Genomic DNA, 20,747 nt, shown 5'->3' with positions numbered 1-20,747 from the left:
GTTGGCCAACCAAGCAATCAACCAAAAACATCTCATAACCAGCAAACCAAAAAATTGCTTCTTGTGGGTAGGTAGACTCTTCTTCCTTCCTTTGGACACACATCTATCCAAGGATCTAGGAATGAGCTCTTCCTTCTGTTACCTGCCACCGGACACACATTTTTTTTTTTTTTTTTTGGATACAGAGTCTCGCTGTATCACCAGGCTGGAGTGCAGTGGCGCAATCTCAGCTCATTGCAACCTCCGCTTCTCAGGTTCAAGTTATTCTCCTGCCTCAGCCTCCCGAGTAGCTGGGATTACAGATGCACGCCACCACACTCAGCTAATTTTTGTATTTTTAGTCGAGGTGGGGTTTCACCATGTTGGCCAGGATGGCCTCGATCTCCTGACCTTGGAATCCACCTGCCTCGGCCACCCAAAGTGCTGGGATTACAGACGTGAGCTACCACGCTTGGCCCGAACACACTTTCTCCAGCACAGAAACAAGGATTGACCTACTTAGTCTTGTCCTCTCTCTCCAGCAGAGGTGTAGCTGACCCAATGGGGAGAGGTGGGATGTAGCGTGGCTATTAGGGATACTACATGACCAAGGCACGCTTAAGGCACGTTTGAGGGCAAGTTAGCGCTGAAGAAGCATGACTCAGCCCGTGAGCTTGGTGCCAAGAAGCAGGAAGGAGAATTTTGGGGTTAGCATTCATGCTAAGCAGTTGGGCAGGAGGTGGAGGCAGAGCCTGGCTGGCCAGAGCCAGGGAAAGAACTGAAGGCAGGGTCTGGAGTAGGGAGTGGGAGGGTGGGAACCAGTTAGAGGGAAGGAAGGGCCTGGCATCCTCAGGGGAGGGGGAGCCAGAAAGAGAATCTGGTCACTCAAGGGAACATCATCTGCAACATGCAGGAAACAGACAACACAACAAACCAAAACAACACAAACAAAACAATGGACCACCTGTTTGTACTGGGAGAAATCCATGCAGGGAGAGAAGAAAGAGTGGTATAAAACAAACAAACAAACAAAAAAGAACACTAACATCCAAACAAAAGTTACAAAACCGGTCAGCCCGGAAAAGACATTTGGCCACAGAGCAATGTGAGTGACCTTTAAAATACTCTAAACCAGAGGGTGCCATTCCCTGCCCACAAGTGACTCTGCAAGACCACCCATCGAGAATGTTCCTGGAATGCCTTCAGAGCCTGGGGGAATCCATCTTCAAGGAGCACTTTTTAGAAATATTATTTATATGCCAAATACCCTATGGCACTGAGTCCCCTTTCTAAGACGGGAAAGTAGGATGGAGTCGATGAGTGTCCAAAAAGGAAACGGTCCCAGCTCATTTCCTGCCTGTGTGTCTGTGTCCTCCTGGCCGGCCTCACCTGGCCCACCGCTCTCAGGCTCTGCTGCCCCAATGAACTTGCTGTGCCTGCTTCTGCATCTCTCAGGTCCATCTGTGGCCTAGCAAGTGCACAACCAGGACCGAGCATCCTCTGAGTTGAAGTCATCAACAGCAACCCAGCATATGCAGGGTCAGGTGCCCCCTCCTATGCTCTAAGACTATCCCCCTGTCCCTTTGTCATTTCCTGGTTTCACAGTGAAAATACTTTTTTTTTTTTTTTTTTTGATACAGAGTCTTGCTCTGTTGCCCAGGTTGGAGTGCAATGGTGCCATCTCGGCTCACTGCAACCTCTGCCTCCTGGGTTCAAGTGATTCTCCTGCCTCAGCCTCCTGAGTAGCTGGGACTATAAACATACGCCACCACACCCAGCTAATTTTTGTCTTTTTAGTAGAGATGGGGTTTCACCATGTTGGTCAGGCTGGTCTCGAACTCCTGACCTCAGGTGATCTGCCCACCTCAGCCTCCCAAAGTGCTGGGATTACAGGTGGGAGCCACCCTGCCCGGTTGTGAAAATATTTTTTACCCATTAAACAAAATGAAACAAAACTAAAAAGCCTCGTGGAAGCCTCTGATGTAGGGGATTGGTGTGGGTGTGGGTGTGTATTTGTGTACTGGGGGTGATGGTGTGTGAGGACGTGTGTCTATGTGTATGCACGTGTGTTTGGAGAAAGATTTGAGTTAGAAGATTCAGCTTCCCAAAGTCTCCAAAACTTTTCTGGCAGTGGTCATGGAAGAATGCCATGTCCTCTAACAGGAGACACAGTGGCATCTGATTTCATGTTGCTTTTCCGGTGTTTTAAATTGCTGTTTGAGAAAAGATTGAGACAAACAGCAAAGTTGTTTCAAAGTTGGTGTAATTCTCACTTCCAGAAACTGCCTCCCCCATCATGCCCTTTTCAAGGAAGGGCCAGGTACTGTCTCCTCCCCTGCCACCCTGGGGATGCATAACCAAGTGCTGTCATTATTTGTCAGGGTCTGTTTGCTCACTGGAACGTGAACTTTTTAAGGGCAGCAATCATGTCGTTTTATCTTTGAAAAGAGAAAGTTCTCAGTTCATGTTCATCAAGCTAGCCATGGAATGCTTTCCTCTCCTTTTCCTTCCCCTAAAATAATGGCAATTCAACCATGTGGCAAGCTGCAAAGGTCATCAGGCCCAGTATGACCGCCACCTCCATTCCTTCCCTGACTTGTACCCATTTTAGCAGCACAAAAAGAAAAAAAAAATGGCTGCTATGACTATAAAGAGGCGGAGGAGAAACACAGAAATTGTAAACTTCGAAATAGGATACAGTAGTCCCCCTTATCCATGGTTTTGCAGTTTCAGTTACCTGTGGTCAATGGTGGCCCAAAAATAGGTGCATACAGTTCAATAAAATATTTTCAGGCTGGGCATGGTGGCTCACGCTTGTAATCCCAGTACTTTTTGGGAGGCAAAGGCAGTGGATCACACAAAGTCAGGAGTTCGAAACCAGACTAGCCAGCATAGTGAAACCCCATCTCTACTAAAAATACAAAAATTAGCCGGGCGTGGTGGCTCATGCCTGTAGTCCCAGCTACTCGGGAGGCTGAGGCAGGAGAAGCACTTGAACCTGGGAGGCAGAGGTTGCAGTGAGTCGAGATTGCGCCACTGCACTCCAGCCTGGGTGACCAACCCAGACTCCATCTCAAAAAAAAAGAAAAAATTGAGAGACACCACATTCACATAATTTTATCACAGCATATGCTTATAATTCTTCTATTTTATTACTAGTTATTGCTCATGTCTTACTGTGCCTAATGTATAAATTAAACTTTATCATAGGTATGTGTGTATAAGAAAAAATAACAGTATGTATAGGGTTCGGGACTATCAGCTGTTTCAGACTTGCGCTGGGGGTCTTGGCACGTATCCCCCACGGATATGGGGGGCCACTGTAACGTCAAAGACAGAGGAAGGGGAAAACAGAGAGTTGGGGAACCTAAGACTCCTCACTCCGCCTTCGCAAGCTGCCACCTTCTGCTTGCTTGCGATTTTATGCTGGGGAAGCCTGGACTTCGTGTGATAATCCAGGCAGCCGTGGATGATTTACTTGGTACCAGCGCGATTCAGAAGCCAAACGTGAATGCTTAGAAATGCAGGCGGGGGCGTGGGAAACGACGAAATCCAAGAGGCCTCCAGTGCGGCAAACCCAGACACCCCCTGCACCGCACACCAGCCCGCCCGGAAGGCGCTGGTCCGCGCTTACCTGGTGCGCTCGGGCCCAGGCTGGAGGCCCAGGCCGGATGGAGAGAGCGCGGGGGCCGCGGGGCTGTCCAAGGGCTGCTCCGGCAGCGGCGAAGGCAGGGGCGCGGCCAGCTCGGCAGGCGGGGCGGGAGGCTGCATGGAGGGCGGGGCGCAGGACGCTTTCCGACCGGCCGAGGAGCCTCTTCGGGCCACCCAGTTTGTGTCCATGACTCTCACGCCCATGCTGGCGAGGGACACAAAGACACCGCTTACCCACGCGTGACAGATGACAGGTGACAGGCTCCCTCCCCCACATTCAAGCAGGTCCGCGTTGGGAGAAGAGCAGCGCAGCTTTAGCACCCCGAGGGCCCGGGAAGCGATGCATTGGGGGCTGTGCTCCCAGCGCCCTGGCTGCTCCCGGAGGCCAAGACACAGCCCTGGGCAGCCCGGGGCCTGGCAAGAGCGGCCCCCTCACTGAGGCAAGGAGCAGGGCACAGTCGGCAGCGCTGGCGACCACAAGCTGTGCTTCAACCCTCTGCCAAAGCCAGCTTAGGATGATGGCCCGGCAAGCTCCCTGGGTGTAAACTGCCAGCCTTCCTCACAGCGGTATGTGGCCTAACTGGGGGGCAGGGACACTCCTCCCAAGTGCAAGACGAGGTGGGAGGGGCAGCGAAGGGGGGAGCGTGGAACTGACAGCAGGAGACATCTAAATATGCATCCTTCTTTTTGTAACTTGGAGTCTAGCCCCAGCTCCACCACTGCTGGGATCCTGGCCAGGTCACACATCTGCAGGCCACTCCCGCTTGTCCACACAGCAGGGAAGGGGCTGCTTGTGCCTATGGTCCCTCTGGGCTCTGATTCTATTTTAATGATGGGCACACAGCTTCAAATCAGTCGGCCAAGCAACCAGACGCGGCGCATTCACCCTCTGGTGGAACTCACTACGATGCATAGGTGGCTCAGTTGAAGAGACTGAGCATGGCCTCATAGCTACCAGAGGATACCATACCTTTGGATTTTCCTAAGGCTGCAGGGACAGAAACATACAGATATTAGTTTCAAAAAATCTAGGCCTTCCTTTGGACATAAAGGTTGTCTTTCTGCAAGGGGTCTCTCTCCACGGTCCAGGGTCTTGGGGTGGGATTTTATTGTGCTATAAAATTAATACGATTTAGTTGGTCTCTCTAAAGTTGGTCTCTCCTATTTGTGTAAGTGCAAGTCATAGCCTACCATGCACACAGGTAAAGAGCAGTTGAAGAGTTGATATCGGTGTGGCATGGGGAAGAAAGAGGCAAAAGGGAGAAAGCAATTGGTAAAAGTATTCATCTGCTCACTTTTTTTTTTTTAATTTTACTGATTTATGGCCGGGTGTGGTGGCTCACGCCTGTAATCCCAGCACTTTGGGAGGCCAACGCGGGTGGATCGTGAGGTCAAGAGATCGAGACCATTCTGGCTAACATGGTGAAACCCTATCTCTACTAAAAATACAAAAAATTAGCCAGGCGTGGTGGCGGGCGCCTGTAGTCCCAGCTATTCGGGAAGCTGAGGCAGAAGAATGGCGTGAACCCAGGAAGCAGAGCTTGCAATGAGTCAAGATTGCATCACTACACTACAGCCTGGGCAACAGAGCGAGACTCCATCTCAAAAAAAAATTGTATTTATTTATTTATTTATTTATTTATTTATTTATTTGAGTTTCTCTCTTGTCACCCAGGCTGGAGTGCAGCTGCGTGATCTCCACTCACTGCAACCTCTTGCCTCCTGGGTTCAAGTGATTCTCCTGCCTCAGTCTCCCGAGTAGCTGGGATGACAGGCACCTGCCACCACGCCCAGCTAATTTTTGTATTTTTAGTAGAGATGGGGTTTCACCATCTTGGCCAGGCTGGTCTCGAACTCCTGACCTCAGGTGATCCACTCGCCTCGGCCTCCCAAAGTGCTGGGATTACAGGTGTGATCCACCACACCCGGCCTCATCCACTCACTTCTAAGTTACACAGACTAGAAGGTGGTTAGTTCCCTTTCCTCTGGTCTAGGAGGTGCTGCTGCTGTCATCCTCAGTCAAAGTTTCATTGACTAAGGTAAGGGCTCACATTTCTAGCATTAAGGGAGAGACAGACATTCATTCAGGGAGAAAACATACACTCCCAACGAGCATTTGTCTCTATCACGTATCTGCACAGAGGGATAGGTGTATGAGGGCTACGATGTGCTCACTCTCACCTCCTCCCTGCCAAATGGTCACCTACACTAGTCAGAAGCACAAAACGATTACACCACGAAGTCCTGCTCACCTAGAAAGGTCATATTTACCTTGTAGAGGTGCAACCAGATTTAATAACAGCAGAAGTTCAAGTAAGGAGATCTGGTTGTAGCAGGTAGGATGGTGGGATTTAGGTGCTTTACGGAAATATGGGGAGTGATGCTGAAACCAAACACACAGTGGGATGGGGATGGCTTCCTGATCCCCTTCCTTTCTGGGACCACCTTCTCATGTCTAGTACCATTGCTGTTATTGCTCATCTCTGCTGGATGGCTTCAAGGAGGCACCAGGGATGGAGGGAAAGGGGAGGGATGTCTCTTTCCTGAACCCAATAGTTTCCAAAGTCATCTGGGGTCTGCGAACCTTCTACCAATAAGCAAACGCTTCCTATAGGATATCCAGAAATGCTTTTGGAGGCCACTTGAAACTCTGGGACAGAGTCTGGTTGCATTCCCTGGTATTTAAAGCAGGCTGCCGAGGATCAGCGAACTGTGGTCTGCAGGCTTCAGAATGTATGGGAATGAAAAGAACAAAGAGCTTAACATTCCTCTTGGGGAACGGAACTGATACCACTTAGTTGCAATGGCTGGTGAGGATTGCAGGCAAGTGAGACGTTTCACACGGTGACCAGCACAAGGAGCCCTAAAAATGTAAGTCCTACCCCATCTTCTCTTCCTTGCCCCTTTCTCTTCTACTTGAAAAAGGTTTTCCACCTGGTGAGAAGGTCTGGGTCAGAGTTGGTGGGGGGTACCTTCTATTTCCCCAACAGTACCTTCTAGCATCAGGAATCTCAGACATCAGCCTCCTTGGTGATCTTCTGGTTTACCAAGGGGAGGTGGCAGATGGACACGGGGTAGGTACTGGGCGAGACTTGCTAAATAACACTGGCAAAACTTCAGCAGCTGAGAAATATGAGTTCAACATGCTACTTCTCCTCTTGCAAAGAGGCTACAGTGCCATATGCAATCACGACTTTCCCAGCTGAAATGACTTTGTCATAAGAGGGAGCATCAGATGTTCACTGTGAATTCACATCAAATGTTCACTGACATTTTCAGACAGCAATATAAATCTTTACACAGTAAATCAATCACAAAGGTAGCAGCAACGCTCTTGGAAGCCTAAAAGTGCATTTACCTTCCAAAGCAAGACGGTATATGTAAATGTTCAAATGTCTAGATAAAACTCAACCTGAAGACAGAAATAAAAAAATTGCTCAGTGTGCCGCCAAGAAGGAGACTCTACTCACAGACGGGGGATCCAACCAAAAGGTTATATCAGCAATTCACAAGCTTCTGTTCATTGTCTTATTGCATAAAGAAACAGTAGCCAGAATCAAGGCACCGCTGCTGTTTCTTAAGAAAGGAGCAACACGGAAGTGGAATTAATAAAACATATCTGGCCGGGCGCGGTGGCTCAAGCCTGTAATCCCAGCACTTTGGGAGGCCGAGACGGGCGGATCATGAGGTCAGGAGATCGAGACCATCCTGGCTAACACGGTGAAACCCCGTCTCTACTAAAAATACAAAAAACTAGCCGGGCGTGATGGTGGGTGCCTGTAGTCCCAGCTACTGGGGAGGCTGAGGCAGGAGAATGGCGTGAACCTGGGAGTCGGAGCTTGCAGTGAGCTGAGATCTGGCCACTGGCACTCCAGCCTGGGCGACAGAGCGAGACTCTATCTCAAAAAAAAAAAAAAAAAAAAAAAACATATCTGACTCCAGTAGACATCCCTGCACGGATACCTAAGGACAGTCTAGATGGCAAAGATATCCCACGCTTCTGCTGAAAACTGAGAACGATTTGGCTTTTCAATCCCTTTATAGTTGAATCAAGGTGGAAGCAAGAAGCCACAGGCCAGCAGGAATGTGAAGCACAGGGTTTAGAAATCAATAAGCAGGAGGCACAAGGCCTCCTTCCGGCTTTTCTGTGACTCCTGGTGGTAGGAGGTAGGGAGCCTACAGCATCTGGGGAATGGAACCTGAGATGATTTTCTCCACTGCTTCTTTTCTTTTCTTTCTTCTTTTCTCTTCTTCTCTTCTCTTTTTTCTTTTTCTTTCCTTCTCTCTTTTTTTTTTTTTTTTTTTTTTGAGACAGGGTCTTGCACTGTCGCCCAGGCTGGAGTGCAGTGGCATGATCACGGTTCACTGTAGTCCCAGCTTCTCAGGTTCAAGTGATCCTCTCATCTCAGCCTCCCGAGTAGCTTGGACTATAGGCACATGCCACCATGCCTGGCTAATTTTCATAATTTTTTTTAAGAGATGAGTTTCGCCATGTTACCCAGGCTGGACCACTACTCTCTTTTAGAGTAAGACGACGAGGGGCAGGGAATCCAGAGTGGTCACCGCTCATCACTGGGATGCACGGGACGGGAGTCAGGTGACAAGTCCTCACTTTGGCAAGGTAGTCCCACTGGAAAACAATCTTCCCTGCCTGCCAGCATCTTATATTTGCATAGGATTTATCATAATGCACACGTGGGTATTTTTCATGAGACAGTATCACGGAATAGGTTCTGGAATGACCTGGGTCTCCAGTCCCAGTTAACCATTCGCTGACTCAGTAGAGCTCTCTCTTCGTCCATAGAATGGAGCTAATACCTCCCTTCCTGTTTCCGGCACTTCCATGAAGACAGTTTATCAATTATTGAGTGCTGAGATATATTTAGCATACCCTTGCACATGACCTGGTGGCAGAAGCTGAGTGGTCGGTCATACAGTCGGTTGTAGCAGGGTCTAGCTAGCTAAGCCAATGGTGTTTTATGGTGTGGACAAGCTGGAGATTCAGAGAATCAGATGACAACTCGATGGAGGGAATATAAAGGCCTAGTATCTGGTTTGTGTTTTTTGGTATAACGTGGTGACTCCACACCCTCTCCGGATCAGGACAGTAGCGCTTTGAAAGCAGAGAATTTGGGTATGAATCCTAGATTTTCCAATGACTAACTCTATAATACGGAGGAGTTCTATCAGATTATCCGCCGATCATCCTTTGTAAAATGGAATAACATGCTTCTCTTCTTTTGTTGTAAGGAGCCAATGAAACTGTGGCCATAAAGCCCTTAGCCCTGACTAAGAAATCAGTAACATATAGTGTCAGTGATAATGCTTTGTGCTTATAGGTACCAAGCGCATATGACTTGCTTTTAAGAATCTCCTCAGAGAAAGAAACAGAATGAACACGAGTCTAAAATATGTTGATAAAGGGGGAAGAGGACACTCTGCTGATTCAGGCACAGCGTGACAGAGCTGCTGGGAAGACCCCATCTGGCTCAGGTCACCCGGATTTATGGGGGTTTCCCATCGGATTTCTTCCCTTCCTAACAGTGACCCTAAACATCAAAAGATGTTTGGGGTGAGTTCTCTGATAGAAATAGAGCAGGGAGGCCGGGCGCAATGGCTCACACCTGTAATCCCAGCACTTTGGGAGGCCAAGGTAGGCGGATCACGAGGTCAGGAGATCGAGACCATCCTGGCTAACACAGTGAAACCCCATCTCTACTAAAAATACAAAACATTAGCCGGGCGTGGTGGCGGGCGCCTGTAGTCCCAGCTACTCGGGAGGCTGAGGCAGGAGAACGGCAAATGGCGTGAACCCAGGAGGCAGAGCTTGCAGTGAGCCGAGATGGCGCCACTGCACTCCAGCCTGGGCTACAGTGTGAAACTCTATCTCAAAAAAAAAAAAAAAAAAAAAAAAAAAAAAGAAAGAAAGAAAGAAAAGAAAAGAAAAAGAAATAGAACAGGGAACAAAAAATGGGGACTGGGGGTTATTATCAGTCCCGTTTCCCTAGGTTTCTTAGTCTTGCAGGGCTCTGCTGAGTTGGATGAGCCAATTTGGGTTTCAGAATAGGGGATGCTAAAAGCCTACTTAGATGATTCCAGCCTTAAGGAACAAACAAATAAAGAGGGGATGCCTGCAAACCCTTCTAAGTCTTACTGCCCAACCAAGGTCATTGGGGCAGTAAAGGAGGCAGGAGTTATCTTGTCTGTAAAGTTCTTTGGAAAACAAAATACACTAGGGCGCAGGAGGCTCAGCCTGGAATGGTCACAGCACTTCCTGCTTACACACGGTTTTCTACCTCCTGGGGAGCCTCCTGCAACCGTCAGCTGTCCTTGGCTGTGAGGATATTTTGTGCTTTGTCCCTAAGCCCTTGGTGTTTGTATATTTCGTGCTTGTAGAATTAGCTCAGTTGCTCACGGTAAGGTGGAGACAGATAAAAACATTCAAGCACCTGAGGTGGCAAGGAAAAGGCTTGATCAGGACACCTCGTCAGTGGGCTCTGCCATGTTGCCACCTTAAAAACATGAGGATGTCACTAAAAAATCTGCTTCCTGTACTAAGAACAGCTAACAGGCCGGGCGTGGTGGCTCAAGCCTGTAATCCCAGCACTTTGGGAGGCCGAAACGGGTGGATCACGAGGTCAGGAGATGGAGACCATCCTGGCTAACACGGTGAAACCCCGTCTCTACTAAAAAATACAAAAAACTAGCAGGGCGAGGGGGTGGGCACCTGTAGTCCCAGCTACTCGGGAGGCTGAGGCAGGAGAATGGTGTGAACCTGGGAGGCGGAGCTTGCAGTGAGCCGAGATCGTGCCACTGCACTCCAGCCTGGGCGACAGAGCGAGACTCTGTCTCAAAAAAAAAAAAAAAAAAAAAAAAAAAAGAACAGCTAACATTTACTGTGTGCTGAGCTTTATTCTAAACACTTCGTAAGCACTATTTCATTTAATGCTCAGAATGACTCAAGTTGGTGCTTACCATGATTTCCCCATTTTGCATATGAAGAAACTGAGGCATTCAGAGTTGAGTAACCAGGATTTGAACTCAGAGAGAGCCTGATTCTAATGCTCAGACTCTGCTTATAGGGTTATTATCTTCACACAGTGTAAGCAGGGACAAGTAGAAACAGAAGAGCTATAAATGGCTCCTTGATGCTAGAGATGAAATGGCATGCTTCTTTTAAAGTCTACAACCTCGTAGACCACATAGGGAAAGGATCAGGCCTGGGACCAGTGGAACGACGGCTCAGGGTTCAAGAGGGAAGCAATGAAGTGATGTGTTGTTGAGGAGGTGCTCAGCGGTCAACTAGAACAGCTAAGGGTAAACCGGTGGAAGATGGTGTCTGCTCACTTCTAAGCCTCATGAACTTAGAAAATGGGGTCATGCCTTTTACTCCAAGTGAGAAGGTCACCGGTATTGTGATGGGGCAAGCAAGGAAACCATGTAAGAAAAATGCCTTCCCAGGCACTCCATGATGGCAGGGTTCAGAATAAGCCTGTCTTTGTTCAGGAATTGAGGCAGGAGGGGAGCGTGGACAAATTCAGTTCCAGACATTGCAACCACAGTGTACAACATTCTATTGCGTATCAGCCCACTAAAAGTTATGGGTTATGCTATTCGGGAGGCTGAGGTGGGAGGATCATTGAGTCCAGGAGTTTGAGATCAGCCTGGGCAACTGAGCGAGACTCTATCTCAGAAAAAAAAAAAAAAAAAGGCAAAAAGAGCTGTGGATCAGGATCTTCTGATTCACACTCCGAAGTCTAACCCTGGCCAGTGTTCAGCCATTGACACACCCTGGATGGAGACCTTACAAAAATTAAAGAGAAACAAAGACCTGCTCCAGAAAAAAAAAAAAAAAAAAAAAAAAAAGAGCATGGAGGAGGAGGAGAAGGAAGAAGAGGGGGAGAAAAGAAGGAGAAAAATAAGCCAAAAAAATACAAAATTTGGAAGATCCCAGCTCCAAGAAGAATAGGTATCTATAGGTAGAATACACTTATCGCCAGGCAGAATTTTGCTGTGGATCATTCTAGCTGAGTTGTCTGGGGTTAGCAGAACAGACCTCTGAAGAACAGACATCTGCAGTGCTGTTTTTGACTCCCGGTCAGGAAGGATCCTAGCCAGAGGAGGTGTCAGCCAATATATGGCTGTGAAGTGTTTGAGTCTATAGAGATTTGGAAGGTTTTGGTTTTTGTTCTAGAGATCAGTGACATTTGGCAAAGGCTGGCCAAGAAAGAGGGGACAGGGAAACCTGGCAGTCTTCCAGATATCCACAGAAGCTTCCCAAACACCCACTGGAGACATGCATATTCAGGGACTGTAAGATGAACTGTGGCAGGGAACCACAGGGTCAGCAGATGATGTCCTGGACAGTGAAGGTGAATGAAAAGGAGACCCAAAGCTCGTAAGACTGAGCCTGGCCTACACGCACCCAGTGAGGCCTGAATTCAGTATTTTCCAGCTTTTCTGGGAGTAAGTAGCAACCAAGTACCTTATCCTCTCTGGTACATGTAAAGGCCAAGTCCTCTGACAACGTTTTAGACTTGCCCAGCATCCAACAATGTCTAACTCCAAGGGAGAAGGCTGATAAGGAGCCTGGACCAAAAACATCCCTCTCCATGTAGACAACCCTAACCCAAAATAGGAGTCACATTTTCCATATTCATACGCAGATGACTTTCTAGGTAAGTTTGTCTTATCATAGGTTCAGGCTCTGAACTAAAATTATTGCATTACTTATCCATGACATAATCTCTTTCAGGGATTTTTTTTTTTTTTTTTTTTTGATACAGCATGTCATTATGTCACCCATGCTGGAGTGCAGTGGCGCTATCACAGCTCTCTGCAGCCTCCACTTCCCAGGCTCAAGGGATTCACCCGTCTCAGCCTTCTGAGTAGCTGGGACTATAGGTGCGTGCCACCACGCCTGGCTAATTTTTTTAAATTGCTTGTATAGGTTGGGCATGGTGGCTCACGCCTGTAATCTCAGCACTTCGGGAGGCTGAGGAGGGTGGATCATGAGGTCAGGAGATCTCAGGAGCTCAGAACCATCCTGGCTAACACGGTGAAACCCCGTCTCTACTAAAAATACAAAAAATTAGCCAGGCATGGCGGCAGGTGCCTGTAGTCCCAGCTACTCGGGAGGCTGAGGCAGGAGAATGGCGTGAACCCAGGAGGTGGAGCTTGCAATGAGCCGAGATTGCACCACTGCACTCCAGCCTGGGCGACAGAGCGAGACTCCATCTCAAAAAAAAAAAAAAAAAAATTGTTTGTATAGATGATGTCTCGCTATGTTGCCCAGATTGGTCTTGAACTCCTGGCCTCAAGCGATCCTCCTGTCTCAGCCTCCCATAGCGCTGGGATTACAGGTGTGATTCACCTGGCCTCAGGGATTTTAATGTGCTGTTCATCTCTCCACCACAGGACACAGGACATCCACGTCTGCAATTACAAAAACAAGTCCCTTGGGGCACTGGTGCAGTTTATCTCAGGTTTTGTGATCTGCTGAATTTGGGAAATGATGCATGCCGCAGCCCCCTGTGGAGGTCTGTGGCTTGTAACAGCGTGTTAAGGACTCTAAGAAGCCATACACTAAAGAAACTGGCTTCAATGTGTTGATCAGATGTTCCAGGAACTTATTAGACATCAGATTCCACCCTCCTCCCCACTCATAATATAACCAACCACCAGTGGAAACTGGTATACCATAAGGCACAGCTCGAATTATTCTAGAACTCTCTCAATCAAGGGTGCCTTTTCCAAATTACTGAACATCTAGATTAAAGTCCACCGGAGTGGGACAAGCCCTTTGCAGTGCAACTCTCAAGGACAGTCTGAGAATGGGCTACCCACTAAACAGAGCTCAAGGGAGGCTGCTGGCCCTGGTGTAAATATCCCATAGACCTTCTGGGTGGTTGTCAACTGGCTCTGGTAGAGAACACCTGAGGATAAGACCACGCTGGAGCAAGTGTAATGGCTGTAGGTGCGTCGGGTTTCAGGCCTGCAAAGAGGAGCTGTAGGCTGTTGGTCTTCTGAGAATCAAGGCCTGAGGTAGCTGGATCTCCATGGCAGATCGCCGGCCCATCGGGATCCAAGGAGGTTCTGATGGGGTCTGTGGGGCAGCTTCACAGATGCTGTCAGGGCCTTGTCATCCGTGGGTTTCACGCTATGAGAGGCTAGAACTAAGCAGGGGCAACAGAACAGATGGACAAGCCAGCAGGGCAAGTACGGGAGCAGGGGCCAGAGCCAGAAGGAAGAAAATAGGCAGTAGGGAGGAAGGTACTGAGGAAACACAGAGGTAGGGAGTGAGCAGTGGTCTACTGAAGTCTCAGATGGGCATCTTGTAGGGCGTGGAGACAGAGAGGAGAGAAGGGGAAGATGGTAGCTATCCGACAGCTATCGGGAAGGGAGGGACATGATGCTAGGGAGGAGAACACATTAACCATGTCGCTTCTATTCTGTTTTCTTAAGATAGAGTCTCACTCTGTCACCCAGGCTGAACTGCAGTGGTGTGATCTTGGCTCACTGCAACCTCCTCTGCCTCCTGGGTTCAAGCAATTCTCCTGCCCCAGCCTCCTGAGTAGCTGGGACTACAGGCATCTGCCACCACGCCCAGCTAATTTCTTTGGTATTTTTAGTGGAGATGAGGTTTCACTATGTTGGCCAGACTGGTCTAGAACTCCTGACCTCAAGTGATCCGCCCACCTGGGCCTCCCAAAGTGCAGGGATTACAGGCGTGAGCCACTGTGCCCAGCCTGTCACTTCTGTTCTTGCCTCTGGGCTTCTCCACAGGTCCCTCAACAGTCCTGGCCCAGCTTGTCCAGGCTCACTGGGGGATGCAGCTAGTGGAGGCATCTGGCAAATGCTTAGAGTCCAAAGCCCAATGCTGGCTCCATGGGTGCTCCCTCACCAACCAGCAAGAGAGTGTAGACACTTTGGCAAACTCTTTTGAAGGCGGTAGAAAAAATGAATTGATTTGACCAGGAAGTCTGGCACTGTCAGAGAAATAGAAGGGACTGTAGTTACTTTCATTTATTATTTAGGACTAATGACCTAAGACACACATTTCACTATTCTATAAACCAATAAAACAACTCAAACAAAAAAGACACTAAAAACAGAGTCTGCACCCAAAACTTTCTAAGAAGGAGTTTAAAAAGCACAGAAAACAATAGTGTGATTTAATACTTTGTTGCTCAGAGTGTTGGCGGAGTTACGACATCCTATACATCACACCAACACTCAGTGGCTAAAGTAGGAAAGTTTTTATAAATAATAATAATAAAAAAAAATGTACCATTGCCAAATTCTTTATTCAGAGTGGCAAAATTATTCAGTGGTTCCCAATTCCAGCACATTAGAATCACATACTTATTCCAGGCCAGGACATTTAAATCAGATGGGGAGATTTGGGACAGGTGACGGGGTTGCAGGATTTTCTTTTCTTTTTTTTTTTTTTTTAAGCTTGTTCTGGCTATCTTTCTTATGTAACAAACTCCCCTAAAACTTAGCATGACTATCTGGATCACCAGTCTAGAGTTCTGGCAGGGCTTGGCAAGGCAGGCCTGTCTGCACACATAGCATTGGTGTAAGGCCGGCCTGTCTGCACACAGCACTGGCACAAGGCCAGCCTGTCTGTGCACACAGCATTGGCAGAGGTGGTCTGACTTGGGCTGAAGACTCCAGGATGACTCCTTCTCAGAGCTTGGAGTTGTGCCGGCTGTCAGGACTGTGCTCATCTGGGCTTGAGGGCTGGGGACTTCCATTTCTCTCCAAGGAGCTGCTTGGATTTCTATGTAGGATGGTACTGGGTTCCAAGAGTGACTGTCCCCAGAGACCCAGGAAGAATCTACAAGGCTTCTTCTGACCTGGCCTCAGCAGTCCCAGAACATCACCTCTGCCACATCCTACTAGGTAGGTAACTCACTAGAGCAACTCAGACTTGAAGGGAGGGCACTCAGATTCCAACACTCTCTGGGAGGACAATCAAAGCATCTGCTGCCATCTTTACCAAAGCTCTTGGTGTGGAGCTGCAGTGGACAACAGCACTGGCTTCCTGTGGCTGCTATCACAAGAACCAACCACAAGGTTGGTAAACAATGGAAATTTCTTTTCTTTTCTTGTTTTTCTTTTTCTTTCTTTTTTTTTTTTTTGAGATGGCGTTTCGCTCCTATTGCCCAGGCTGGAGTACAATGGCGCTATCTCGGCTCATTGCAACCTCTGCCTCCTGGGTTCAAGCGATTCTCCCGTCTCAGCCTCCCGAGTAGCTGGGATGACAGGCATGCGCCACCATGCCTGACGAATTTTGTATTTTTAGTAGCGATGGGATTTCTCCATGTTGGTCAGGCTGGTCTTGAACTCCCGGCCTCAGATGATCCACCCACCTTCGCCACCCAAAGTGCTGGGATTACAGGCATGATCCCCCGCGCCCCGCCCAGAAATTGATTTTGTAAATAAATTAGAGTCAGTATTCCCAGGTGGAACTCAAGAAGGGAGCAAGGCTTTGCTCCCTCTTCTAGCTTCTGGTGGCTGTTGGCAATCTCTGGCTTGTAGCCGTCTCTTCAAATTTCTCTCTGTTCCATCTTCACATTTCCTGTGTGTGTGCAGTAAAATCTCTCTCTGCCTCCCTCTTAATAAGGATGCATGTGATGTCATGTAGAGCCCATCTTGATAATCCAGAATAATCAATCTCCTTATTTCAAGAGCATATTCAAAGACCTTTTTCCAAAATAAGGAAATATGAATAGTTTCCAGGGCTTTAGATCTGTTTTTCTTTGGTAGATGGGCATTATTTAACCTACCACAATGATGAAAAATGTATATATAAAGCTCCTGAATTGGATCCCAAGCCCTGCTAAAGAAACTCAGCTTCCTGCATCATTTTGAATTAGAAAGGCATCAGGACCAAAGCCTAGAGTTGTGAGGGGAGTAAGACGCTTTGTATGACATCTAGGACATAACAGCCATCAGCCTAGGAAAGTGTCACTGACACAGATGGGGAACTTACCATTTCTTTGCAAATTTACCCAGTTTTTCTGCCTCTAATTTTCTTTTTAAATAAGTATCTGCTTTATTGATATATAATTCATATATATATCTGGTTTTTTAACTTGGCCAAAAGCCTTCAATAACATGAGCTTTAATTTGTCAGGGTTTCGATGAGCAGTGTGAAGACCTTAAAATGCATCTCATAGATTTCAAAAGATCAGAAATGGGGCCAATATAGAGAGCTGCCGTAATGTTACTAAGATAACACAGGGACTCAAGAGATGTAAATTTCTTTCCTCTCCCGCAAACACCCACAACTTTAGGTTTCTCTTTAAGGTCAGGTAAGAACTGATCTTCTATAATTCACTACAATTCCTTAAAACGTACGCACAGACGCTCTACCCCAGACAACTCAGGGAGAGCCACCCTAAACCGGTAAGACCTTCATTGAATTTAACTTTTTTTTTTTGGAGACAGAGTTTGGCTCTTGTTGCCCAGGCTGTCACGCAATGGCACGATCTTGGCCCACTGCAACCTCCACCTCCCGGGTTCAAGCGATTTTCCTGCCTCAGCCTTCCGAGTAGCTGGGATTACAGGCATGTGCCATCATATCAGGCTAATTTTGTATTTTTAGTAGAGACGGGGTTTCTGTATGTTGTTCAGGCTGGTCTCGAACTCCTGACCTCAGGTGATCCACCCGCCTCGGCCTCCCAAAATGCTGGGATTACAGGCGTGAGCCACTGCACCCGGCCTGAACTTAACATTTAATACACATTTTGAAATATATATTTTATTTTACGTACAATAATAAATTATGTAATAAATTTCCTATACTCTTAAAGTAGATGGTGGCAGTTTCAACTTTAAATAAGAATAGTATACAGAATGGACGCATCATTTACAAAATTCTTAAGCAGGAGAGCTTGATCAGAGATAAGGTATCTGCTTAAGATATTGCTCAAGTTTTTGCATCTGCCTGCAGATAGTGGGCCAGTGAACTCTGAGTACCGCAATGCACCTGCAGTGGTAACTCTCTCTTAGAGGCCATTTGGAGTGCACCCAGGAGGCACTGGAATCAGACCAGACCTGGCAGAGAGGATGGAGGAGGGATGGAGGGGCACACTTTGGATGTAGAAACACCTGGAATATCAGGAGTGCTGTATCACCCAGCCAGGACCAGAATTTACCCTCAAGAGCATCCCTTCAGCTTACAGAGATTTCACAAAAGACCTGAGTTAATAAGATTTAAAAACAAATTCTAAAAACAAATTCCAATGCACTCTCCACTTTTCTGTCTCTCTCAGATTCTAAGTATATTCCTTTTTATAGATTAAAGAAATTTTTTCTGAGGCCAGGCACGCAGTAGCTCACACTTGAGACCCCAGTACTTTGGGAGGCCGAGGCGCGAGGAACACCTGAGGTCAGGAGTTCGAGACCAGGCTGGCCAACATGGCAAAACCCCATCTCTACTAAAAATACAAAAATTGGCCAGGCATGGTGGCTCCTGCCTGTAATCCCAGCTACTTGGGAGGCTGAGGCATGAGAATTATTACTTGAAACCAGGAGGCAAGGTTGCAGTGAGCCAAGATTGCACCACTGCACTCCAGCCTGGGTGACAGACAGAGACTCTCTTTTTTTTCTTTTCTTTTTTTTTTTTTTTTTTTTGAGATAGAGTCTTGTTCTGTTGCCCAGGCTGGAGTGCAATGGCACAATCTTGGCTCACTGCAACCTCCGCCTCCCAGGTTCATGTGATTCCCCTGCCTCAGCCTCCTGAGTGGCTGGGATTACAAATGCGCACCACCATGCCTGGCTAATTTTTGTATTTTTAGTAAAGACAGAGTTTCACCATGTTGGTCAGGCTGGTTTCGAACACCTGACCTTGTGATCTGCCTGCCTCGGCCTCCCAGTGCTGGGATTACAGGCATGAGCCACCGCGCCCAGCCGAGACTGTCTTAAAACAAAACAAAAGAGAATGAAATGTTTTCCTACTCATTTGAATTTCTAAGAATTTCCATTTTTTCTCTTTCTCCACCAAGTGGAGAACAATAAACACCAGCATAGAGCACACAAACAACTCCCACCTGCCACATACAAATGGTCTCTGATAGGCGAAGTAACAAGAAATATTGGCCATTGTGAAGGCTCTACCATCATCCCAGGAAACAAGCCTAGGTCTAGTCTGCCAACTTTAGTTCTCCAATACCAACTCCCATTCAGAAAGAAGTGGGGTGAAGAGTAAGATTCACACACCTCTAATAGTTCTTGGATTTTCAGCCTTCCCTCCTGTGCCCTTTAGGCCATGGACCTTTCAAGCACATCCTTCTGGCTGCCCAGTGGTCTGTCAGGAAAGGGGAAGGTTCTAGCTAGCTTACTTCCTATTATCTGCATTTCCGATACTCCCATTCAATGCTTTATGCTCTCATCTATCCTAAAGGAGCAGTTGCTAAATTTTATTTTACAGTAGTAATTTTTAATTTCTAACCAAAGTTTACTGAACTGACTTGCCTGACCCACACAATATCCTCCTGTAAGAGGTATTCGTGGATGCCTGCAGTTTGCTGAACACGCTCATTAGTCCACGTCCTCTGGTTGCCATGGCTGAGCTGGTGCTTACCGTGAGTCAGCTGTGCTTGTTATGAAACCTGTTTATGCCCATCTTTCTTGCTATGGGAATCGTTATGTAGCTCAATATTATATAAACTAATTTAACATGAGTGTGGACAGGGTTGTTCCTATGCAAACTAAATTGAATGTACTTACAAGACTCTTAATAACTGCATTGAAGTAGTTACGGATGTTAATAAGAAAAGATAGGAAAATATCTTAAAAACCTAGAAGGATTTTACACTCAGGCTGTTTCCAGTTTTAGGCTGAAACGGGGAATGTTAAACTACATTAAATGTATTGTTTATGCCAGGATGCTTCTGAAGAATGCAGATGAGCCGATTTATAATCAAAGTAAAGCCACTACAAATTCTGGAATTGATCTACATGTATACATTTTGATTCCAAATAAAGTGTGTATGTATTTTTTTTAATTCCCCTCAGTGACTATGTTTTCTTTCTTTTGATGAGAACTAATTCATACTGATCACAACTGTGTCAGCTAAGAAGGCTACCCTGACCTCTGGTCTAAAGGGAGGCAAGTCAAAGAAACTCATCCTAGACAGAGCAGATACAGTTTAATTGCTACGAGTCACCTAAACTGCTGAGAGTCAGTGCAGCCTTCCCGTAATTCTGTTTTTCTTATGTGTCACCCATCCACCCCTACCACCTCCCCCAATCCCCAGTGCTGAGAAAGAGACACCAGTTCATACCCATCCTTTTTGTAAAACTCCAGCATCATATTATCTGTGGCGACGCTGAGGGGCCGGCGGGCCTGCTCGGGCTGGCGCCGGTCAGCAGGGTCCATGTCTGGGGAGGGCATTGAGCTGTAGTTGGCATTATGGTTCACATGGACTGGACTCCCATAATTGCCAGTAATGTTGAACTCTATCTCTGCGGGGAAGAAAGAATTGGTACACGTGAACTCCTGGTCTGCCACACCCTTCCTGGGCAGGGAAGGAATGAGTCCAGACACCCACTCCCTCATACGTCATCCCTAGAAAATTTCATCCCATGGTTCCACATATTAATTCACCTTATTAACATAATGCATCACATTAACAGGCCAAAAAGGGGAACACGTGATCACCTATATAGGCATTTAATAAAGCAATGTCAATTTGTGATTTAAAAAAAAAAAAAACTTTGTAAAAACAGAAACAGATGGATACTTTCTGAAATATATGAAATCATCTTTCTAAAACCTCGTGCTTAGGACTGAAAGCTGACAGCTGTCCTAATCAAATCAGGAGAAATGGCAATGCCCACTATCACTACCATTACTTAACACCATTTGAGAAACGCTAGCCAATGGAATTAGTCAAGAAAATAAAATAAGAGGCAATATTAATATTTATAGATGATACTGCCTTTCTGGAAAACCATACAGAATAAATTCAAGATATTAGAAATAGAGATTTCATTAAAGTTGTTTTTAGGCTGTCAAAGAGATACACAGAAGTACTCATCCCATCCTTTCCTAGTCAATGAGAATAAATTAGCTCTGTACAATTCTGCCTGTCTGCAGTGGT

At 47.0% G+C, this 20,747-nt stretch overlaps 1 protein-coding gene across 5 annotated transcripts in view; it reads right to left on the bottom strand.

The window, feature by feature from the left end:
* The window catches only part of ARHGAP44 (Rho GTPase activating protein 44), a 202,899-nt gene that overhangs the window by 13,601 nt on the left and 168,551 nt on the right, over nt 1–20,747 (bottom strand). For 3 of the 5 annotated variants that reach the window (XM_037987300.2, XM_008010424.3, XM_008010421.3), the window contains 2 exons: nt 19,929–20,109; nt 3,614–3,835 (listed from right to left, as the gene is read on the bottom strand). In XM_037987300.2, the coding sequence (XP_037843228.1) occupies nt 3,614–3,835; nt 19,929–20,109 (403 nt within the window). Of the gene's footprint in view, nt 1–3,613; nt 3,836–4,600; nt 4,619–19,928; nt 20,110–20,747 lie in introns of all 5 variants that reach the window. The other 2 variants (XM_008010422.3, XM_008010420.3) reach the window with 1 other exon arrangement.

The sequence above is a fragment of the Chlorocebus sabaeus genome, chromosome 16, assembly GCF_047675955.1.
Source record: "Chlorocebus sabaeus isolate Y175 chromosome 16, mChlSab1.0.hap1, whole genome shotgun sequence".
Taxonomy (NCBI): domain Eukaryota; kingdom Metazoa; phylum Chordata; class Mammalia; order Primates; family Cercopithecidae; genus Chlorocebus; species Chlorocebus sabaeus.
The sequence above is the reverse complement of the archived record's forward strand: the minus strand, read 5'-3'. Positions and strand labels throughout refer to the sequence as shown.